This window comes from Oncorhynchus mykiss, chromosome 23, assembly GCF_057628025.1.
Source record: "Oncorhynchus mykiss isolate SJ-2025 chromosome 23, ASM5762802v1, whole genome shotgun sequence".
Classification (NCBI taxonomy): Eukaryota; Metazoa; Chordata; class Actinopteri; order Salmoniformes; family Salmonidae; genus Oncorhynchus; species Oncorhynchus mykiss.
In genome coordinates, this window is record NC_143044.1 from 63,578,066 (window position 1) to 63,604,239 (window position 26,174).

Below are 26,174 nucleotides of genomic sequence, written 5' to 3' on the forward strand. Positions count from 1 at the left end.
TCACTCTGCTCTTCATCATGTCAACACTCTGCTCTTCATCATGTCAACACTCATCATACTGCTCTTCATCAAGTCAACACTCTGATCTTCCTCATGTCAACACTCATCACACTGCTCTTCATCATGTCAACACTCATCACTCTGCTCTTCATCATGTCAACACTCTGCTCTTCATCATGTCAACACTCATCACACTGCTCTTCATCATGTCAACACTCTGCTCTTCATCATGTCAACACTCTGCTCTTCATCATGTCATCACTCTGCTCTTCATCATCTCAACACTCTGCTCTTCATCATGTCAACACTCTGCTCTTCATCATGTCAACACTCTGCTCTTCATCATGTCAACACTCATCATACTGCTCTTCATAATGTCAACACTCTGCTCTTCATCATGTCAACACTCTGCTCTTCATCATGTCAACACTCTGCTCTTCCTCATGTCAACACTCTGCTCTTCATCATGTCATCACTCTGCTCTTCATCATGTCAACACTCTGCTCTTCATAATGTCAACACTCATCATACTGCTCTTCATCATGTCAACACTCTGCTCTTCATCATGTCAACACTCTGCTCTTCATCATGTCAACACTCTGCTCTTCCTCATGTCAACACTCTGCTCTTCATCATGTCAACACTCTGCTCTTCATCATGTCAACACTCTGCTCTTCATCATGTCAACACTCATCATACTGCTCTTCATCATGTCAACACTCATCACACTGCTCTTTATCATGTCAACACTCTGCTCTTCATCATGTCATCACTCTGCTCTTCATCATGTCAACACTCTGCTCTTCATCATGTCATCACTCATCCCTTCATCCTTCATCCCTCCATCCTTCATCCCCCATCCTGTCATCCCTTCATCCCCCATCCCTCATCCCGTCATCCCCCATCCCTCATCCCCCATCCCTTCATCCCTTCATTCTCCATCCCTTCATCCTCCATCCTTCATCCCTCATCCCTTCATCCCCATCCCTTCATCCCCCATCCCTTCATCCCCATCCCCCTTCCCTCCATCCTCATCCTTCATCCCCCATCCCTCCATCCCCATCCCTTCATCCCCCATCCCATCATCCCCATCCCTTCATCCCCCACCCCTTCATCCCCCATCCCCCATCCCTTCATCCCCCATCCCTTCATCCCCCATCCCGTCATCCCCCATCCCATCATCCCTTCATCCCCCATCCCTTCATCCCCCATCCCTCAGCCTTCATCCCTCCATCCCCCATCCTTTCATCCCTTCATCCCCCATCCCGTCATCCCTTCATCCCCATCCCTTCATCCCCCACCCCTTCATCCCCATCCCCTCATCCCCCATACACTGCGCTTCCTCATGTCAACACACTGCTCTTCATCATGTCAACACTCATCACACTGCTCTTCATCATGTCAACACTCATCATACTGCTCTTCATCATGTCAACACACTGCTCTTCATCATGTCAACACACTGCTCTTCATCATGTCAACACACTGCTCTTCATCATGTCAACACTCATCACTCTGCGCTTCGTCATGTCAACACTCATCACTCTGCTCTTCATCATGTCAACACTCTGCTCTTCATCATGTCAACACTCATCATACTGCTCTTCATCAATTCAACACTCTGCTCTTCCTCATGTCAACACTCATCACACTGCTCTTCATCATGTCAACACTCATCACTCTGCTCTTCATAATGTCAACACTCTGCTCTTCATCATGTCAACACTCATCATACTGCTCTTCATCAAGTCAACACTCTGCTCTTCCTCATGTCAACACTCATCACACTGCTCTTCATCATGTCAACACTCATCATACTGCTCTTCATCATGTCAACACTCTGCTCTTCATCATGTCATCACTCTGCTCTTCATCATGTCAACACTCTGCTCTTCATCATGTCAACACTCTGCTCTTCATCATGTCATCACTCTGCTCTTCATCATCTCAACACTCTGCTCTTCATCATGTCAACACTCTGCTCTTCATAATGTCAACACTCATCATACTGCTCTTCATCATGTCAACACTCTGCTCTTCCTCATGTCAACACTCTGCTCTTCATCATGTCAACACTCTGCTCTTCATCATGTCAACACTCATCATACTGCTCTTCATCATGTCAACACTCATCACACTGCTCTTCATCATGTCAACACTCTGCTCTTCATCATGTCATCACTCTGCTCTTCATCATGTCAACACTCTGCTCTTCATCATGTCATCACTCACCTCCATTCCTTCATCCCCATCGCTTCATCCTTCATCCCTCCATCCTTCATCCCCCATCCCGTCATCCCTTCATCCCCCATCCCTCATCCCCCATCCCTTCATCCCTTCATTCTCCATCCCTTCATCCTCCATCCCTCATCCTTCATCCCTTCATCCTTCATCCCTTCATCCCCATCCCTTCATCCCCCATCCCTTCATCCCCCTTCCCTCCATCCTCATCCTTCATCCCCCATCCCTCCATCCCCATCCCTTCATCCCCCATCCCATCATCCCCATCCCCTCATCCCCCATACACTGCGCTTCCTCATGTCAACACACTGCTCTTCATCATGTCAACACTCATCACACTGCTCTTCATCATGTCAACACTCATCATACTGCTCTTCATCATGTCAACACACTGCTCTTCATCATGTCAACACACTGCTCTTCATCATGTCAACACACTGCTCTTCATCATGTCAACACTCATCACTCTGCTCTTCATCATGTCAACACTCTGCTCTTCATCATGTCAACACTCATCATACTGCTCTTCCTCATGTCAACACTCATCACACTGCTCTTCATCATGTCAACACTCATCACTCTGCTCTTCATCATGTCAACACTCATCATACTGCTCTTCATCATGTCAACACTGCTCTTCATCATGTCATCACTCTGCTCTTCATCATCTCAACACTCTGCTCTTCATCATGTCATCACTCTGCTCTTCATCATCTCAACACTCTGCTCTTCATCATGTCAACACTCATCACTCTGCTCTTCATCATGTCAACACTCATCATACTGCTCTTCATCATGTCAACACTGCTCTTCATCATGTCATCACTCTGCTCTTCATCATCTCAACACTCTGCTCTTCATCATGTCATCACTCTGCTCTTCATCATCTCAACACTCTGCTCTTCATCATGTCAACACTCTGCTCTTCATCATGTCAACACTCATCATACTGCTCTTCATAATGTCAACACTCATCATACTGCTCTTCATCATGTCAACACTCTGCTCTTCATCATGTCATCACTCTGCTCTTCATCATGTCAACACTCATCATACTGCTCTTCATCATGTCAACACTCATCATACTGCTCTTCATCATGTCAACACTCTGCTCTTCATAATGTCAACACTCATCATACTGCTCTTCATCATGTCAAAACTCTGCTCTTCATCATGTCAACACTCTGCTCTTCCTCATGACAACACTCTGCTCTTCATCATGTCAACACTCTGCTCTTCATCATGTCAACACTCATCATACTGCTCTTCATCATGTCAACACTCACCACACTGCTGTGAATAACACTTTCAATTAACCTCTTCTATACTAATTGTTTTGTGTTGTTGATCGTACATCATCCTCATAGTCCAGCGTCAATCAGCACTCCTTCTAAACAAGTGGTGGGTGTGTTTTAGTAATTAACAATATTTAATACATCATTGATTGTTCCTCTGAATGAACTGATTTAGTGAAGGTTAACTCATGGAAGGATGTTGCTATATGTCCCATGCACCATGTCATGTTTTAACAATTTGACTCTGTTCTATTCAAACCATGTTAAATGTGTTTCTGGTCTAGTTGGTGTACTATGGGAAATGTGGAATACCAAAGTCCTCTCTTTTTTCTGATTTTAATGTTCAACAGCGACCCCTGGTGGAGGTGATTAGAACTGGGGGGAAATGAAATCCGTTGTGAGTGGCTTGAAGAGAACTGGCCAGAGAAGGGCACTTACCTCCCGGTAATAACAACAAAGGATGACAGGTAAAACGCTTGTCAGTCAGAATGTCCCTGTAAGGTCTACAGCGGTTGTAATCTGCATGTGACAAATGAAATGTGATGACTAGAAGTCCCATCAGAGGAATCCCTATCAGCTGTTGATTGGTAGTAATGTATTATATTCCACTTGTTGCCATGGTTTTGTTGAAAACCACATGATCAAAAGTTGAATTACTTTGCAGACATTCAGACATTGTTGAATGTATAAATTTATTTACAACACCTCTATGATACATTCCCACACAAATCAGACCCAGGTCACTGGTTTAGTAGATAAAGCTTTGGTATTAAATAGGTTTCATCATGTGGTTAAAAGCATCCCAGAATGCAGCAGGACACATTCTAAAACAGATGACATCAGAGCCTTACAAAAGGACATCGTTTTGGAAGAGAGTGTGCAAAAAGATTGGTTATGGGAGAAAAAAAAGCTTTGTTCCAAAATCTAAAACAGGAAATGCAGTCATTCAAACTGGACAGGCCAGTTACGGTCAACACAAACATACCTCAACATTGGGTTGCATTCCCTAATGGCACCCTATTCCCTACGTAGTGCACTACTTTATGGCAGGGCCCTATGGCACCCTATGCCCTACGTAGTGCACTACTTTAGAGCACGGCCCTATGGCACCCTATTCCCTACGTAGTGCACTACTTCAGAGCAGGGCCCTATGGAACCCTATTCCCTACGTAGTGCACTACTTTAGAGCAGGGCCCATTGGGTAGTGCTCTGTATAGGGAATGATGCCATTTGGGACACATATAACAGGCTTCTCTGTTCCCTTTCTCTCATCATTGGTTTATTCCTCCGGAAGGAATAAGGGACACTTTTTGGTCAGCTGTTACTTGGTAACAATCTTTTTAAGTGCCAGAATGATCACTATTATAATGTATTCTACTATTTAAAATCGGCTAAACTCAAAATACAAGGCAGCATATATGACAAAATTAAGCTAAATGAATTATATAACCCCTCAAAAACAAAAAAGCCAAGATCCTAAAAAGTCCACATCCTCACATAAAAACAACCCAGAATATAAGATCCATGCAACAACAACACTTAACTAAAAGACAGGAAACCTTAAGATTCTTTCTGTACAGCTACCGCTGTACGATGGTTTAAATACACACAGTCAGAATAATGTCATAAATATAGTGAGTTGGTGGTTCATTTAAAAAGAGACAGATGCTCCCAGCGTGAATAGAATTAGACCCCAGGACAGTTTAAAAAAAACACCAGGAGAACAGTTCCACAGCATCGTTCTCCATAGAATGGATGGTCTAACATGTCAGTAGTCACTGATATGGATGTTGGAGCCGTCAGTAGTCACTGATATGGATGTTGGAGCCGTCAGTAGTCACTGATATGGATGTTGGAGCCGTCAGTAGTCACTGATATGGATGTTGGAGCCGTCAGTAGTCCTTCCTGAATTGTTGACTGATTTCCTGGTCCGTCCCAAAAAGCCTATTCCCATTCTAGTGCACTACTGTTGGCCAGGGCCCATAATGCACTACTGTTGGCCAGGGCCCATAATGCACTACTGTTGGCCAGGGCCCATAATGCACTACTGTTGGCCAGGACCCATAATGCACTACTTTTAGCCAGGACCCATCGTGCTCTGGTCAACAGTAGAGCACTACAGAAGGAAACCCATCCATGGCACCAGCCAGCAGTCACGTCTCCTGGACCGTTCATTACATGGCACTGTAGGTAGCAGCAGTCAGAACCGGCCTCCGCTTCCCTTTGATCTTCAGAGATCCATAACGGGCCTGTTGGACAGAACAGATTATTTATCATCATCAGACTGGTGTAACTCTGACCTAGTTAATATACGATAACAAGCATTACAGCCTCCTGAAACAGACCATCAGACTGGTATAACTCTGACCTAGTTAATATACTATAACAAGCATTACAGCCTCCTGAAACAGAACAGACCATCAGACTGGTGTAACTCTGACCTAGTTAATATACGATAACAAGCATTACAGCCTCCTGAAACAGACCATCAGACTGGTATAACTCTGACCTAGTTAATATACTATAACAAGCATTACAGCCTCCTGAAACAGACCATCAGACTGGTATAACTCTGACCTAGTTAATATACGATAACAAGCATTACAGCCTCCTGAAACAGACCATCAGACTGGTATAACTCTGACCTAGTTAATATACTATAACAAGCATTACAGCCTCCTGAAACAGACCATCAGACTGGTATAACTCTGACCTAGTTAATATACTATAACAAGCATTACAGCCTCCTGAAACAGACCATCAGACTGGTGTAACTCTGACCTAGTTAATATACGATAACAAGCATTACAGCCTCCTGAAACAGACCATCAGACTGGTATAACTCTGACCTAGTTAATATACGATAACAAGCATTACAGCCTCCTGAAACAGACCATCAGACTGGTATAACTCTGACCTAGTTAATATACGATAACAAGCATTACAGCCTCCTGAAACAGAACAGACCATCAGACTGGTATAACTCTGACCTAGTTAATATACGATAACAAGCATTACAGCCTCCTGAAACAGACCATCAGACTGGTATAACTCTGACCTAGTTAATATACGATAACAAGCATTACAGCCTCCTGAAACAGAACAGACCATCAGACTGGTATAACTCTGACCTAGTTAATATACGATAACAAGCATTACAGCCTCCTGAAACAGACCATCAGACTGGTATAACTCTGACCTAGTTAATATACGATAACAAGCATTACAGCCTCCTGAAACAGACCATCAGACTGGTATAACTCTGACCTAGTTAATATACGATAACAAGCATTGCAGCCTCCTGAAACAGACCATCAGACTGGTATAACTCTGACCTAGTTAATATACGATAACAAGCATTACAGCCTCCTGAAACAGACCATCAGACTGGTATAACTCTGACCTAGTTAATATACTATAACAAGCATTACAGCCTCCTGAAACAGACCATCAGACTGGTATAACTCTGACCTAGTTAATATACGATAACAAGCATTACAGCCTCCTGAAACAGACCATCAGACTGGTGTAACTCTGACCTAGTTAATATACGATAACAAGCATTACAACCTCCTGAAACAGAACAGACCATCAGACTGGTGTAACTCTGACCTAGTTAATATACGATAACAAGCATTACAGCCTCCTGAAACAGACCATCAGACTGGTGTAACTCTGACCTAGTTAATATACGATAACAAGCATTACAACCTCCTGAAACAGAACAGACCATCAGACTGGTGTAACTCTGACCTAGTTAATATACGATAACAAGCATTACAGCCTCCTGAAACAGACCATCAGACTGGTATAACTCTGACCTAGTTAATATACGATAACAAGCATTACAGCCTCCTGAAACAGACCATCAGACTGGTATAACTCTGACCTAGTTAATATACGATAACAAGCATTACAGCCTCCTGAAACAGAACAGACCATAAGACTGGTAAAACTCTGACCTAGTTAATATACGATAACAAGCATTACAGCCTCCTGAAACAGACCATCAGACTGGTGTAACTCTGACCTAGTTAATATACGATAACAAGCATTACAGCCTCCTGAAACAGACCATCAGACTGGTATAACTCTGACCTAGTTAATATACGATAACAAGCATTACAGCCTCCTGAAACAGACCATCAGACTGGTATAACTCTGACCTAGTTAATATACTATAACAAGCATTACAGCCTCCTGAAACAGACCATCAGACTGGTATAACTCTGACCTAGTTAATATGCGATAACAAGCATTACAGCCTCCTGAAACAGACCATCAGACTGGTATAACTCTGACCTAGTTAATATACGATAACAAGCATTACAGCCTCCTGAAACAGAACAGACCATAAGACTGGTAAAACTCTGACCTAGTTAATATACGATAACAAGCATTACAGCCTCCTGAAACAGACCATCAGACTGGTATAACTCTGACCTAGTTAATATACTATAACAAGCATTACAGCCTCCTGAAACAGACCATCAGACTGGTATAACTCTGACCTAGTTAATATACTATAACAAGCATTACAGCCTCCTGAAACAGACCATCAGACTGGTATAACTCTAACCTAGTTAATATACTATAACAAGCATTACAGCCTCCTGAAACAGAACAGATCAGACTGGTATAACTCTGACCTAGTTAATATACGATAACAAGCATTACAGCCTCCTGAAACAGACCATCAGACTGGTATAACTCTGACCTAGTTAATATACGATAACAAGCATTACAGCCTCCTGAAACAGAACAGACCATCAGACTGGTATAACTCTGACCTAGTTAATATACGATAACAAGCATTACAGCCTCCTGAAACAGACCATCAGACTGGTATAACTCTGACCTAGTTAATGTACTATAACAAGCATTACAGCCTCCTGAAACAGACCATCAGACTGGTATAACTCTGACCTAGTTAATATACGATAACAAGCATTACAGCCTCCTGAAACAGAACAGACCATCAGACTGGTATAACTCTGACCTAGTTAATATACTATAACAAGCATTACAGCCTCCTGAAACAGACCATCAGACTGGTATAACTCTGACCTAGTTAATATACACGATAACAAGCATTACAGCCTCCTGAAACCCTTTGAAAAGACTGAAGAATAAGACCCTTGTATAGAGACTGTAGAGGTGGTCACCAGTCTTTCCTCAGTCCAGATCACTTTCAGTGTCAAAAAGCAAGCAGAGATGATTTATTTAAACATTCTAATGTAACTTTAACCCAATAAAAACAGTTCTGTAGGAATGTGGTTTGGGCAGTAGCCCTAATACATTATCACAGCATATTGTCTGGCCTAATACATTATCACAGCATAGTGACTATATGCCTGGCCTAATACATTATCACAGCATAGTGGCTATATGCCTGGCCTAATACATTATCACAGCATAGTGGCTATATGCCTGGTCTAATATATTATCACAGCATAATGGCTATATGCCTGGTCTAATACATTATCACAGCATAGTGGCTATATGCCTGGCCTAATACATTATCACAGCATAGTGGCTATATGCCTCCTGGTCTAATACATTATCACAGCATAGTGGCTATATGCCTGGCCTAATACATTATCACAGCATAGTGGCTATATGCCTGGTCTAATATATTATCACAGCATAATGGCTATATGCCTGGTCTAATACATTATCACAGCATAGTGGCTATATGCCTGGTCTAATACATTATCACAGCATAGTGGCTATATGCCTGGCCTAATACATTATCACAGCATAGTGGCTAAATGCCTGGTCTAATACATTATCACAGCATATTGTCTGGCCTAATACATTATCACAGCATAGTGGCTATATGCCCGGTCTAATACATTATCACAGCATAGTGGCTATATGCCTGGTCTAATACATTATCACAGCATAGTGGCTATATGCCTGGTCTAATACATTATCACAGCATAGTGGCTATATGCCTGGTCTAATACATTATCACAGCATAGTGGCTATATGCCTCCTGGCCTAATACATTATCACAGCATAGTGGCTATATGCCTGGCCTAATACATTATCACAGCATAGTGGCTATATGCCTGGTCTAATACATTATCACAGCATAGTGGCTATATGTCTGGTCTAATACATTATCACAGCATAGTGGCTATATGCCTGGTCTAATACATTATCACAGCATAGTGGATATATGCCTGGTCTAATACATTATCACAGCATAGTGGCTATATGCCTGGCCTAATACATTATCACAGCATAGTAGCTATATGCCTCCTGGCCTAATACATTATCACAGCATAGTAGCTATATGCCTCCTGGTCTAATACATTATCACAGCATAGTGGCTATATGTCTGGTCTAATACATTATCACAGCATAGTGGCTATATGCCTGGTCTAATACATTATCACAGCATAGTGGCTATATGCCTGGTCTAATACATTATCACAGCATAGTGGCTATATGCCTGGTCTAATACATTATCACAGCATAGTGGCTATATGCCTGGTCTAATACATTATCACAGCATAGTGGCTATATGCCTGGTCTAATACATTATCACAGCATAATGGCTATATGCCTGGCCTAATACATTATCACAGCATAGTGGCTATATGCCTGGTCTAATACATTATCACAGCATAGTGGCTATATGCCTGGCCTGTCGGTATCGTTATTCTCAGACCATATGATATTTCAGAACTTGAGCTCTGATAACAGAAGAGATCAGTTGGTGTAGCACTTGCGAGGCACAGCTGAGAATAAATTTAAATAGTTTGCTTTATTATTTTTTATCTTTCTCAATATTCGATGTTGGCTTTTCAACACAAATGTTTGGTGATCAACCGGTTGGTGACCACTGCATTAGAGAGCTAGTATTTAACCTATCCAAACCAGAGGAGAGCAGCCACAGAGGGTGTTGTATTCAGACAGACATCTTTACTCTGTGTTATATTCAGACAGACATCTTTACAGTGTGTTGTATTCAGACAGACATCTTTACAGTGTGTTGTATTCAGACAGACATCTTTACAGTGTGTTGTATTCAGACAGACATCTTTACAGTGTGTTGTATTCAGACAGACATTTTTACAGTGTGTTGTATTCAGACAGACATCTTTACAGTGTGTTGTATTCAGACAGACATCTTTACAGTGTGTTGTATTCAGACAGACATCTTTACAGTGTGTTGTATTCAGAGAGACATCTTTACAGTGTGTTGTATTCAGACAGACATCTTTACAGTGTGTTGTATTCAGACAGACATCTTTACAGTGTGTTGTATTCAGACAGACATCTTTACAGTGTGTTGTATTCAGACAGACATCTTTACAGTGTGTTGTATTCAGACAGACATCTTTACAGTGTGTTGTATTCAGACAGACATCTTTACAGTGTGTTGTATTCAGACAGACATCTTTACAGTGTGTTGTATTCAGACAGACATCTTTACAGTGTGTTGTATTCAGACAGACATCTTTACAGTGTGTTGTATTCAGACAGACATCTTTACAGTGTGTTGTATTCAGACAGACATCTTTACAGTGTGTTGTATTCAGACAGACATCTTTACAGTGTGTTGTATTCAGACAGACATCTTTACAGTGTGTTGTATTCAGACAGACATCTTTACAGTGTGTTGTATTCAGACAGACATCTTTACAGTGTGTTGTATTCAGACAGACATCTTTACAGTGTGTTGTATTCAGACAGACATCTTTACAGTGTGTTGTATTCAGACAGACATCTTTACAGTGTGTTATATTCAGACAGACATCTTTACAGTGTGTTGTATTCAGACAGACATCTTTACAGTGTGTTGTATTCAGACAGACATCTTTACAGTGTGTTGTATTCAGACAGACATCTTTACAGTGTGTTGTATTCAGACAGACATCTTTACAGTGTGTTATATTCAGACAGACATCTTTACAGTGTGTTGTATTCAGACAGACATCTTTACAGTGTGTTGTATTCAGACAGACATCTTTACAGTGTGTTGTATTCAGACAGACATCTTTACAGTGTGTTGTATTCAGACAGACATCTTTACAGTGTGTTGTATTCAGACAGACATCTTTACAGTGTGTTATATTCAGACAGACATCTTTACAGTGTGTTATATTCAGACAGACATCTTTACAGTGTGTTATATTCAGACAGACATCTTTACAGCGTGTTGTATTCAGACAGACATCTTTACAGCGTGTTGTATTCAGACAGACATCTTTACAGTGTGTTATATTCAGACAGACATCTTTACAGTGTGTTGTATTCAGACTTACATCTTTGCGAGCTTTAGAGCGCACGATCTTGACACTCTGGGACCTCCTCAGACCTCTCTGGGTGACAGCCTCGTCCTCTGAGAAAAGTTGTTCCCCCTCCTCGTCTGTCCTGTCCTCCTGATCATAGGCATAGTACTCTGGGGAGAAACGTCCCTATCAGTTAGACATGTCCCTATCAGTTAGACATGGTACTCTGGGGAGACATGTCCATATCAGTTAGACAGGGTACTCTGGGGAGACATGTCCATATCAGTTAGACAGGGTACTCTGGGGAGACTTGTCCATATCAGTTAGACATAGTACAACTAAACCAGAAGAAGGTTAACTTGGTCTCCTAGGTCGTGTCCTCATGGTAGAAGTGCTGAGTCCGAGGGGGGCTGACTGACATTCTGACTGGTGTGTTGGAGAGAGAGACAGGCTGCCTGGGGACGGAGCCAATCACTGGGGATGAATTCCACAGCTGAGGCCACAACAACCAACGGTGTTATCCCCTAACAGATTGCTATAACATACACTACATGACCTAAAGTATGTGTAAACTGTGCAGGACAGTCAAGTTCTTCCACACTGATCTCCACAAACCATTTCTGATTGGACCTCACTTTGTGCATGGGGGCATTGTCATGGTGAAACAGGAAATGGCCTTCCCCAAACTGTTGCCACAAAGTTGGAAGCACAGAATCATCTAGAATGTCATTGTATACTGTAGTGTTAATATTTCCCTTCACTGGAACTAAGGGGCCCGAACCATGAAAAACAGCCCCAGACAATTATTCCTCCTCCACCAAACTTTACAGTTGGCACGATGCATTGGGGAAGGTAACGTTCTCCTGGCATCCACCAAACCCAGATTCGTCCGTCAGACAGCCAGATGGTGAAACATGACTCATCACTCCAGAGAACAAGTTTCCACTGATCCACAGTCCAATGGTGGCGAGATTTACACCACTCCATCACCACTACTAGCTGACTGGGGATGTTCTGTAATACCATCACTGGGCTACGACCCCTACTAACTGACTGGGGCTGTTCTGTAATATCATCACTGGGCTATGACCCCTACTAACTGACTGGGGCTGTTCTGTAATATCATCACTGGGCTACGACCCCTACTAACTGACTGGGGCTGTTCTGTAATATCATCATTGGGCTATGACCCCTACTAACTGACTGGGGCTGTTCTGTAATATCATCACTGGGCTATGACCCCTACTAACTGACTGGGGCTGTTCTGTAATATCATCATTGGGCTATGACCCCTACTAACTGACTGGGGCTGTTCTGTAATATCATCACTGGGCTATGACCCCTACTAACTGACTGGGGCTGTTCTGTAATATCATCACTGGGCTATGGCCCCTACTAACTGACTGGGGCTGTTCTGTAATATCATCACTGGGCTATGGCCCCTACTAACTGACTGGGGCTGTTCTGTAATATCACGATTGGGCTACGACCCCTACTAACTGACTGGGGCTGTTCTGTAATATCACTGGGCTACGACCCCTACTAACTGACTGGGGCTGTTCTGTAATATCATCACTGGGCTATGACCCCTACTAACTGACTGGGACTGTTCTGTTCTGTAATATCATCTCTGGGCTACGACCCCTACTAACTGACTGGGGCTGTTCTGTAATATCATCACTGGGCTATGACCCCTACTAACTGACTGGGGCTGTTCTGTAATATCATCACTGGGCTATGACCCCTACTAACTGACTGGGGCTGTTCTGTAATATCATCACTGGGCTACGACCCCTACTAACTGACTGGGGCTGTTCTGTAATATCACGACTGGGCTACGACACCTACTAACTGACTGGGGCTGTTCTGTAATATCACTGGGCTACGACCCCTACTAACTGACTGGGGCTGTTCTGTAATATCATCACTGGGCTATGACCCCTACTAACTGACTGGGGCTGTTCTGTAATATCATCACTGGGCTACGACCCCTACTAACTGACTGGGGCTGTTCTGTAATATCATCACTGGGCTACGACCCCTACTAACTGACTGGGGCTGTTCTGTAATATCACGACTGGGCTACGACACCTACTAACTGACTGGGGCTGTTCTGTAATATCACTGGGCTACGACCCCTACTAACTGACTGGGGCTGTTCTGTAATATCATCACTGGGCTATGACCCCTACTAACTGACTGGGGCTGTTCTGTAATATCACTGGGCAATGACCCCTACTACCTGACTGGGGCTGTTCTGTAATATCACTGGGCAATGACCCCTACTAACTGACTGTGACTGTTCTGTTCTGTAATATCATCTCTGGGCTATGACCCCTACTAACTGACTGGGACTGTTCTGTTCTGCAATACCATCACTGGGCTATGACCCCTACTAACTGACTGGGGCTGTTCTGTAATATTACTGGGCTATGACCCCTACTCACTGACTGGGGCTGTTCTGTTCTGTAATACCATCACTGGGCTATGACCCCTACTAACTGACTGGGGCTGTTCTGTAATATCACTGGGCTATGACCCCTACTAACTGACTGGGGCTGTTCTGTAATATCATCACTGGGCTACGACCCCTACTAACTGACTGGGGCTGTTCTGTTCTGTAATACCATCACTGGGCTATGACCACTACTAACTGACTGGGACTGTTATGTGTTGTGAGTCACAACAGCTGCCATTCTACCAGCCTCCACCAGGGGGCAGCAGTAACATAGTAACTGCCTCCAGTCCTCCTTTCCTTTGTTCCTGTAGTCACATCTGCTCTCCATTCTAGAAAGATCCTTGGGATCTGCAGCCACTATTAACTCTACAAGGCTGTTCATATTTGTTTGAGGATTTAAACTTTCTGCAACCTAAGAAATGTGTTTTTTATGCTAGCCTTCACACAGTCCAAGGCAAACTGGAATCAGATGAAGCTATTGAGCCCTATTGGTTGACAGCTGTTTTAGGAGAAACATCTAATTCTCCACATCAGATATCATTTTCCTAGTATGACAAAGGTGAGGAGCCCATTCCATTCATCCCACTAATGATATATTTATCTGTCTTCTAGCATACCTCTGACTGGTCATGGCTGAGCTAGTCCAGTCCAGCCCAGAACAGCCCAGAGCATACTTGCGTGATGACGAGTAATGAGACTTTCCCTCCCTGAGAACAGAACCAACCAACCCCTCCCTGTACTGATCCTCTGTCAACCTGAGTAGAACAGAACCAACCACTCCCTGTACTGATCCTCTGTCAACCTGAGGAGAACAGAACCAACCCTCCCTGTACTGATCCTCTGTCAACCTGAGGAGAACAGAACCAACCACTCCCTGTACTGATCCTCTGTCAACCTGAGGAGAACAGAACCAACCCTCCCTGTACTGATCCTCTGTCAACCTGAGGAGAACAGAACCAACCAACCAACCACTCCCTGTACTGATCCTCTGTCAACCTGAGGAGAACAGAACCAACCCCTCCCTGTACTGATCCTCTGTCAACCTGAGTAGAACAGAACCAAATCCCTCCCTGTACTGATCCGCTGTCAACCTGAGGTGAACAGAACCAACCAACCACTCCCTGTACTGATCCTCTGTCAACCTGAGTAGAACAGAACCAACCCCTCCCTGTACTGATCCTCTGTCAACCTGAGGAGAACAGAACCAACCCCTCCCTGTACTGATCCTCGATCAACCTGAGGAGAACAGAACCAACCAACCACTCCCTGTACTGATCCTCTGTCAACCTGAGTAGAACAGAACCAACCCCTCCCTGTACTGATCCTTGATCAATCTGAGGAGAACAGAACCAACCCCTCCCTGTACTGATCAACCTGAGGAGAACAGAACCAACCAACCCCTCCCTGTACTGATCCTTGATCAACCTGAGGAGAACAGAACCAATCCCTCCCTGTACTGATCCTCTGTCAACCTGAGGAGACACTACATAGGGAATAGGGTGCAGAATGGAACCACCACATCTGAGCTTTCAGCTGGTCACACTACACAGGGAATAGGGACACTACATAGGGAATAGGGTGCACTACATAGGGAATAGGGTGCACTACATAGGGAATAGGGTGCAGTACGGTTGTCTAGCAGTGATCAACAACCAATTTGAAAGAGCATGAAGAAGTTTGAAAATAATAGAAACGGGCAAATATTGTACAATCCAGGTGTGCAGAGCTCTTAGAAACGAACAGCTGGAATCACTGCCACAGCTCTTAGAAACGAACAGCTGGAATCACTGCCACAGCTCTTAGAGATGAACAGCTGGAATCACTGCCACAGCTCTTAGAGACGAACAGCTGGAATCACTGCCAAAGCTCTTAGAGACGAACAGCTGGAATCACTGCCACAGCTCTTAGAGATGAACAGCTGGAATCACTGCCAAAGCTCTTAGAGATGAACAGCTGGAATCACTGCCAAAGCTCTTAGAGACGAACAGCTGGAATCACTGCCAACGCTCTTAGAGATGAACAGCTGGAATCACTGCCAAAGCTCTTAGAGACGAACAGCTGGAATCACTGCCAAAGCTCTTAGAGACGAACAGCTGGAATCACTGCCAACGCTCTTAGAGACGAACAGCTGGAATCACTGCCAAAGCTCTTAGAGATGAACAGCTGGAATCACTGCCAACGCTCTTAGAGACGAACAGCTGGAATCACTGCCAAAGCTCTTAGAGATGAACAGCTGGAATCACTGCCAAAGCTCTTAGAGACGAACAGCTGGAATCACTGCCAAAGCTCTTAGAGACGTACAGCTGGAATCACTGCCACAGCTCTTAGAGACGAACAGCTGGAATCACTGGCAACGCTCTTAGAGACGAACAGCTGGAATCACTGGCTCATAGGCACCCTACATCCTATAGAGGACACTGCTTTAGACCAGGGCTCATAGGGAGGGTTAACCCATGTTACTCATAGGGAGGGTTAACCCGTGTTACTCATAGGGAGGGTTAACCCGTGTTATTCATAGGGAGGGTTAACCCGTGTTACTCATAGGGAACAGGGAGGGTTAACCCATGTTACTCATAGGGAGGGTTAACCCTCCCTGTTCCCTATGAGTAACACGGGTTAACCCTCCCTATGAGTAACATGGGTTAACCCTCCCTATGAGTAACATGGGTTAACCCTCCCTGTTCCCTATGAGTAACATGTTACAGGGAGGGTTAACCCATGTTACTCATAGGGAACAGGGAGGGTTAACCCATGCCACTCATAGGGAGGGTTAACCCATGTTACTCATAGGGAGGGTTAACCCATGCTACTCATAGGGAGGGTTAACCCGTGTTACTCATAGGGAACAGGGAGGGTTAACCCGTGTTACTCATAGGGAGGGTTAACCCGTGTTACTCATAGGGAGGGTTAACCCGTGTTACTCATAGGGAGGGTTAACCCGTGTTACTCATAGGGAGGGTTAACCCGTGTTACTCAACACAGACCCAGCTATAGAGGATGTTTGAGGAAGGTGGAGACCAGAGTCTTACTGTGGTATAATTGGCTCCCTCTTCAGATCAATGATTAACAGACCAGTGGAAGGTACTAGGTGATGGGTTCATGTAAGGACCTGTGTGTGTGTGTGCGTGTGTGGAGGGGGAACATGTCCTACCTGTTCTGTCGGTCGAGTTTGCGGCGAGAGCCCTCCTGCTCACGGCAGGGTTGCCGGCATGGGCCGTATAGATCTGATTGGCTGCTGCGTCGTCGAGGGGTATCTGAGTCAGGTCGTGCATACTGAAGCTCCTCAGCTTCTCTGTGATCGCCCCCTGGCCCTACACACACACACACACAGTTAGTGTCACCACAGGGATAACACTGTCCTCTAAACGCCTCCCCTCTCCTCATGACATCATGGCTCCAGTATCTTACTGTGCTCCGACAAAATACAGTAACAGGCTGAGGGAGTGTTTGTGTTCTGACACAGTAACATGCTGAGGGAGTGTTTGTGTTCTGACACAGTAACATGCTGAGGGAGTGTTTGTGTTCTGACACAGTAACAGGCTGAGGGAGTGTTTGTGTTGTTGTGTTCTGACACAGTAACAGGCTGAGGGAGTGTTTGTGTTGTTGTGTTCTGACACAGTAACAGGCTGAGGGAGTGTTTGTGTTGTTGTGTTCTGACACAGTAACAGGCTGAGGGAGTGTTTGTGTTGTTGTGTTCTGACACAGTAACAGACTGAGGGAGTGTTTGTGTTGTTGTGTTCTGACAGACAGTAACAGGCTGAGGGAGTGTTTGTGTTGTTGTGTTCTGACAGACAGTAACAGGCTGAGGGAGTGTTTGTGTTGTTGTGTTCTGACAGACAGTAACAGGCTGAGGGAGTGTTTGTGTTGTTGTGTTCTGACAGACAGTAACAGGCTGAGGGAGTGTTTGTGTTGTTGTGTTCTGACAGACAGTAACAGGCTGAGGGAGTGTTTGTGTTGTTGTGTTCTGACACAGTAACAGGCTGAGGGAGTGTTTGTGTTGTTGTGTTTTGACACAGTAACAGGCTGAGGGAGTGTTTGTGTTGTTGTGTTCTGACAGAGTAACAGGCTGAGGGAGTGTTTGTGTTGTTGTGTTCTGACAGACAGTAACAGGCTGAGGGAGTGTTTGTGTTGTTGTGTTCTGACACAGTAACAGGCTGAGGGAGTGTTTGTGTTGTTGTGTTCTGACACAGTAACAGGCTGAGGGAGTGTTTGTGTTGTTGTGTTCTGACACAGTAACAGGCTGAGGGAGTGTTTGTGTTGTTGTGTTCTGATACAGTAACAGGCTGAGGGAGTGTTTGTGTTGTGTTCTGACACAGTAACAGGCTGAGGGAGTGTTTGTGTTGTTGTGTTCTGACACAGTAACAGGCTGAGGGAGTGTTTGTGTTGTTGTGTTCTGACACAGTAACAGGCTGAGGGAGTGTTTGTGTTGTTGTGTTCTGACAGACAGTAACAGGCTGAGGGAGTGTTTGTGTTGTTGTGTTCTGACAGACAGTAACATGCTGAGGGAGTGTTTGTGTTGTGTTCTGACACAGTAACAGGCTGAGGGAGTGTTTGTGTTGTGTTCTGACACAGTAACAGGCTGAGGGAGTGTTTGTGTTGTTGTGTTCTGACAGACAGTAACAGGCTGAGGGAGTGTTTGTGTTGTTGTGTTCTGATACAGTAACAGGCTGAGGGAGTGTTTGTGTTGTTGTGTTCTGACAGACAGTAACAGGCTGAGGGAGTGTTTGTGTTCTGACAGACAGTAACAGGCTGAGGGAGTGTTTGTGTTGTTGTGTTCTGACACAGTAACAGGCTGAGGGAGTGTTTGTGTTGTTGTGTTCTGACACAGTAACAGGCTGAGGGAGTGTTTGTGTTGTTGTGTTCTGACACAGTAACAGGCTGAGGGAGTGTTTGTGTTGTTGTGTTCTGACAGACAGTAACAGGCTGAGGGAGTGTTTGTGTTGTTGTGTTCTGACAGACAGTAACAGGCTGAGGGAGTGTTTGTGTTGTTGTGTTCTGACACAGTAACAGGCTGAGGGAGTGTTTGTGTTGTTGTGTTCTGACACAGTAACAGGCTGAGGGAGTGTTTGTGTTGTGTTCTGACACAGTAACAGGCTGAGGGAGTGTTTGTGTTGTGTTCTGACACAGTAACAGGCTGAGGGAGTGTTTGTGTTGTTGTGTTCTGACACAGTAACAGGCTGAGGGAGTGTTTGTGTTGTTGTGTTCTGATACAGTAACATGCTGAGGGAGTGTTTGTGTTGTTGTGTTCTGATACAGTAACAGGCTGAGGGAGTGTTTGTGTTGTGTTCTGACACAGTAACAGGCTGAGGGAGTGTTTGTGTTGTTGTGTTCTGACACAGTAACAGGCTGAGGGAGTGTTTGTGTTGTTGTGTTCTGATACAGTAACAGGCTGAGGGAGTGTTTGTGTTGTTGTGTTCTGACACAGTAACAGGCTGAGGAAGTGTTTGTGTTCTGACACAGTAACAGGCTGAGGGAGTGTTTGTGTTGTGTTCTGACACAGTAACAGGCTGAGGGAGTGTTTGTGTTGTGTTCTGACACAGTAACAGGCTGAGGGAGTGTTTGTGTTGTTGTGTTCTGACAGACAGTAACAGGCTGAGGGAGTGTTTGTGTTGTTGTGTTCTGATACAGTAACAGGCTAAGGGAGTGTTTGTGTTGTTGTGTTCTGACAGACAGTAACAGGCTGAGGGAGTGTTTGTGTTGTGTTCTGACACAGTAACAGGCTGAGGGAGTGTTTGTGTTGTTGTGTTCTGACAGACAGTAACAGGCTGAGGGAGTGTTTGTGTTGTGTTCTGACACAGTAACAGGCTGAGGGAGTGTTTGTGTTGTTGTGTTCTGACAGACAGTAACATACTGAGGGAGTGTTTGTGTTAAACTACTACATAAGTTAAATGCCTAGAATCTATTCACAGTGTTTATCATCGTGTTTTCAAACAGCTTATGACAACGCAGAACCTTTTCCATAACAGAACTGGGGAACAGACAGCAGTGTACTATCATGAAGGGAACATTAGTGGTTGTGTGTGCAGCACAGCTTGACAACATCACAGAAAATACCAAAAAGATTTTAAAAAATAGCAAACGCCATAAAAACAATGAATAGGTGAATCTATGAATGATCTGAGTAGGGCTGGGCGGTAGACTGTGTTTAGCGATATACCGGTATTGATGCACGGACTGATTTGGGTTTTTACTATATCTTCTATCCCAGGTATTTGAATGTTTGACTTGTTAAATGTGATGGCAGTGTCCATGTGTTCCTCTCTCTTTATGACGCACACACCTAGCCACGCCCCCTGTCACTCAAGGAGCGCGTTGGATGTTCCTCAACCACGTGACCCATGTGTTCAGTCCGCCTGGTCAATGCAGCACAAGTAACACTGTTGACGACAACAATGCTGCTTTCCCTTTGCTTCTTAATATATAAATCTACTAGCGTTTTATAATTATACTATTAGCTTGTGTTTCTTAAATCTGCAAACAGCTAGTGTCTTTTCTTAGCCGCTGATTGTTAGCCGCTAATGCTAATCGCTAGCTAGCTAATAAAAGTACTGAGTAAGAGCAAACGTAACTTAGCTAGCTAATACAGCCTGATAATACCAGTGATTGTGTAGGCCTAAATCAGCATGTTGTTTGTGCAACAGTGTCTTATAAATTAAAGAGGTAAACTCAAAGCAAGAATATGTTAGCTACATGAAGTAGTTATGACAACACGTTCAATCTAGCCAAAGATTATAGGATCCCCTAGGAAACACTTATCAACACATTAGTTCCTACCCTGTCACAACAACTCCTCCCTGGCAATTTAATTCGTGGTCTCAGTCAAACACTGTATTAAAAGTGCCCAATTATATTTTAACTATATAATTATAATATACATTCTATTTCCATGATTCCAACAGTTAACCCAAGTGTTTCGCTCTAAATCGCAAGTCAAATTGCAACATTTGGTTAAAAATAAGGCCCATATGACTTGCCCATATAATGCAGCCCTACGGGACAGTGTGGAAATTCTCAATGTGCAGAAATTTAATTTACAAAAAAATTGCTAGAATCGTGATATGTATCATTATCGGGATATGTGAGATTTTGGCCATAATCGCCCAGCCCTAGATCTGAGGTATTTCTTCATGCTACAGTAAAATATATCTCTATCATTATTACCTCAGAGAGCTGCCACTAGTAGTGCTGTGCCCCTAGAGACAGACTGCACGTCAGACAAGATTGGTAGAAAGACAGATCAACACCAACGTTAGAACACAGTCAGGAGAACAGGAAAAAAAGAAGAGACTAGGAGGAGGGGAAAAGTAGAGCCATAGAAGACCTGATCAATTGGCTGGTTTGATAGAGGCAGAGTAGAGACATAAAATATATGTATTTACAAGCTCCAGGAAGAGACCGTGAGAGAGGCTGCTGGATGCAGAGTCAAGGTTATATGCGGTTTCTGACTTTGTGTTGAGCGATAGGACATAGAAAGAAGGCAGCCTATTGTTGCTTTATCCAGGCCTGGACCGAGGCTCCGTCCCAGCTAGCATGCTCAGGTTGTTTATCCAGGCCTGGGCAGAGGCTCTGTCCCAGCTAGCATGTTCAGGTTGTTTATCCAGGCCTGGGCAGAGGCTCTGTCCCAGCTAGCATGCTCAGGTTGTTTATCCAGGCCTGGACCGAGGCTCTGACCCAGCTAGAATGCTCAGGTTGTTTATCCAGGCCTGGACCGAGGCTCTGACCCAGCTAGCATGCTCAGGTTGTTTATCCAGGCCTGGACCGAGGCTCTGACCCAGCTAGTATGCTCAGGTTGTTTATCCAGGCCTGGGCCGAGGCTCTGTCCCAGCTAGCATGCTCAGGTCGTTTATCCAGGCCTGGGCCGAGGCTCTGTCCCAGCTAGCATGCTCAGGTTGTTTATCGTTGTTTATCCAGGCCTGGACCGAGGCTCCGTCCCAGCTAGCATGCTCAGGTTGTTTATCCAGGCCTAGACCGAGGCTCCGTCCCAGCTAGCATGCTCAGGTTGTTTATCCAGGCCTAGACCGAGGCTCTGTCCCAGCTAGCATGCTCAGGTTGTTTATCCAGGCCTGGACCGAGGCTCTGTCCCAGCTAGCATGCTCAGGTTGTTTATCTAGGCCTGGACCGAGGCTCTGTCCCAAATCTGTTTCCCCACCCCAGGTTTCAGATATCTGCCTATTTTCTTCTCGCAAAAATCACCCTAATAGAAAAAACCTTTTGGATGTTCTTAGTCCATAATGTGGAGACCACTTTGGAGGTCTGGGAAAAATCTAAGAAATATGCACATTTTGGGGTGTTGATACCCTTTAATTCAAGTGCAAGAAACTTGTATGGTTAGCGGTGTTCCTGTAGCACGTGATGGCAGAGTTTTCAAAAACAAAATGGCCACTTGATCGTCGCAAATAATCATCTCATTCTGGCAGGTAGACAGAGGCTACTTTGTAGTTAACATTTAATAGAAACACATTTTTTTTTTGACAGCCTTTCCATCTACCAGAAGACGGTTATCATGAATTGCGTCAACGCTAACAGGTAGACACACACACACTGGGGCGTTCCTGTGTCCTTTCAGAAAGTTGTAGGAAAATACCAAATCACTGATACACTTTGTTCATGTGTTTTGATTAACTGGGTTCAAACTAATATACGTTTTCTAATAAATTCAATACATTTAGTTGCTACTAAGGTCAACACATTTCAGAATATTGTTGAATTCCGTTTTAGAATGCCTGGATTCCGTCCTCATGGCAGCCTTTATAGGGCTCAACACTAGCATGTTCCTATTGTTAGTCACAACCAGTCAGCCACAGGACACAATACCAGCACATCAATCAGATCCGTCTGGCTTCAACAGACAAGACCGATGCCTCCATGGAACTCTCGGTCTCTGAAGCAACAACAGTCCTATTAAGAGTAGAGAAGGAGAACAAACACTAGTCCCTCTGTGTTGAATCCTGATGACACAGCCCAGGGACTGGCACGTGCTGCTCTGTGCATGGCTGTTAGCCCAGGGACTGGCACGTGCTGCTCCGTGCATGGCTGTTAGCCCAGGGACTGACACGTGCTGCTCCGTGCATGGCTGTTAGCCCTGGGACTGACACGTGCTGCTCCGTGCATGGCTGTTAGCCCAGGGACTGACACGTGCTGCTCCGTGCATGGCTGTTAGCCCAGGGACTGACACGTGCTGCTCCGTGCATGGCTGTTAGCCCGGGGACTGACACGTGCTGCTCCGTGCATGGCTGTTAGCCCGGGGACTGACACGTGCTGCTCCGTGCATGGCTGTTAGCCCGGGGACTGACACGTGCTGCTCCGTGCATGGCTGTTAGCCCGGGGACTGACACGTACTGCTCCGTGCATGGCTGTTAGCCCGGGGACTGACACGTGCTGCTCCGTGCATGGCTGTTAGCCCGGGGACTGACACGTGCTGCTCCGTGCATGGCTGTTAGCCCGGGGACTGGCACGTGCTGCTCCGTGCATGGCTGTTAGCCCGGGGACTGACACGTGCTGCTCCGTGCATGGCTGTTAGCCCGGGGACTGGCACGTGCTGCTCCGTGCATGGCTGTTAGCCCAGGGACTGACACGTGCTGCTCTGTGCATGGCTGTTAGCGTCAGTCCTTCAACAGACACGTTTCCACGTCAGTCCTTCAACAGACACGTTTCCACGTCAGTCCTTCAACAGACACGTTTCCACGTCAGTCCTTCAACAGACACGTTTCCACGTCAGTCCTTCAACAGACACGTTTCCACGTCAGTCCTTCAACAGACACGTTTCCACGTCAGTCCTTCAACAGACACGTTTCCACGTCAGTCCTTCAACAGACACGTTTCCACGTCAGTCCTTCAACAGACACGTTTCCACGTCAGTCCTTCAACAGACACGTTTCCACGTCAGTCCTTCAACAGACACGTTTCCACGTCAGTCCTTCAACAGACACGTTTCCACGTCAGTCCTTCAACAGACACGTTTCCACGTCAGTCCTTCAACAGACACGTTTCCACGTCAGTCCTTCAACAGACACGTTTCCACGTCAGTCCTTCAACAGACACGTTTCCACGTCAGTCCTTCAACAGACACGTTTCCACGTCAGTCCTTCAACAGACACGTTTCCACGTCAGTCCTTCAACAGACACGTTTCCACGTCAGTCCTTCAACAGACACGTTTCCACGTCAGTCCTTCAACAGACACGTTTCCACGTCAGTCCTTCAACCGACACGTTTCCACGTCAGTCCTTTAACAGACACGTTTCCACATCAGTCCTTTATTAACAGACTCTTTATCCAGAGCGACTTATTTAGGGCATTCATCTTAAGATAGCTAGGTGGGACAACCACATATCACAGTAGTTAGTATATTCATCTTCAGATAGCTAGGTGAGACAACCACATATCACAGTAGTTAGTATATTCAGATAGCTAGGTGAGACAACCACATATCACAGTAGTTAGTATATTCAGATAGCTAGGTGGGACAACCACATATCACAGTAGTTAGTATATTCAGATAGCTAGGTGAGACAACCACATATCACAGTAGTTAGTATATTCAGATAGCTAGGTGGGACAACCACATATCACAGTAGTTAGTATATTCAGATAGCTAGGTGAGACAACCACATATCACAGTAGTTAGTATATTCAGATAGCTAGGTGGACAACCACATATCACAGTAGTTAGTATATTCAGATAGCTAGGTGGGACAACCACATATCACAGTAGTTAGTATATTCAGATAGCTAGGTGAGACAACCACATATTACAGTAGTTAGTATATTCAGATAGCTAGGTGAGACAACCACATATCACAGTAGTTAGTATATTCATCTTCAGATAGCTAGGTGAGACAACCACATATTACAGTAGTTAGTATATTCAGATAGCTAGGTGAGACAACCACATATCACAGTAGTTAGTATATTCATCTTCAGATAGCTAGGTGAGACAACCACATATCTCAGTAGTTAGTATATTCAGATAGCTAGGTGGACAACCACATATCACAGTAGTTAGTATATTCAGATAGCTAGGTGAGACAACCACATATTACAGTAGTTAGTATATTCAGATAGCTAGGTGAGACAACCACATATCACAGTAGTTAGTATATTCAGATAGCTAGGTGAGACAACCACATATCACAGTAGTTAGTATATTCATCTTCAGATAGCTAGGTGGACAACCACATATCACAGTAGTTAGTATATTCAGATAGCTAGGTGAGACAACCACATATTACAGTAGTTAGTATATTCAGATAGCTAGGTGAGACAACCACATATCACAGTAGTTAGTATATTCAGATAGCTAGGTGGGACAACCACATATCACAGTAGTTAGTATATTCAGATAGCTAGGTGGGACAACCACATATTACAGTAGTTAGTATATTCAGATAGCTAGGTGAGACAACCACATATCACAGTAGTTAGTATATTCAGATAGCTAGGTGGGACAACCACATATCACAGTAGTTAGTATATTCAGATAGCTAGGTGGGACAACCACATATCACAGTAGTTAGTATATTCAGATAGCTAGGTGAGACAACCACATATCACAGTAGTTAGTATATTCAGATAGCTAGGTGGGACAACCACATATCACAGTAGTTAGTATATTCAGATAGCTAGGTGGACAACCACATATCACAGTAGTTAGTATATTCAGATAGCTAGGTGGGACAACCACATATCACAGTAGTTAGTATATTCAGATAGCTAGGTGGGACAACCACATATCACAGTAGTTAGTATATTCAGATAGCTAGATGAGGGTGAGGGTGAGGGTGGGGGTGGGGAGACGACTCGTGCAGTACTTGCCTTGACAGCTGCGGAGACAGCTGCAGTAGCAGCTATACTTAGGCCCTGCTTGCCGAAGGTCACCATGGTCTCGTAGCTACGCTCCTTGGCCTGGACAATGTACTCGTCTATCTCCTGGGTGA

The 26,174-nt window shown here is 44.5% G+C and overlaps 1 protein-coding gene across 1 annotated transcript in view; it reads right to left on the reverse strand.

Moving 5' to 3' along the window:
- Window positions 1-4,211: 4,211 nt before the first annotated feature.
- Window positions 4,212-26,174, reverse strand: part of reep3b (receptor accessory protein 3b) — a 39,959-nt gene continuing 17,996 nt past the window's right edge. The window contains exons 5-8 of the mRNA XM_090217892.1: window positions 26,053-26,166; window positions 17,392-17,551; window positions 11,816-11,952; window positions 4,212-5,785 (exon numbers count right to left, since the gene is read on the reverse strand). Coding sequence (XP_090074018.1) covers window positions 5,711-5,785; window positions 11,816-11,952; window positions 17,392-17,551; window positions 26,053-26,166 — 486 coding nt within the window. The 3' untranslated portion in view covers window positions 4,212-5,710. The remainder of the gene's footprint in view (window positions 5,786-11,815; window positions 11,953-17,391; window positions 17,552-26,052; window positions 26,167-26,174) is intronic.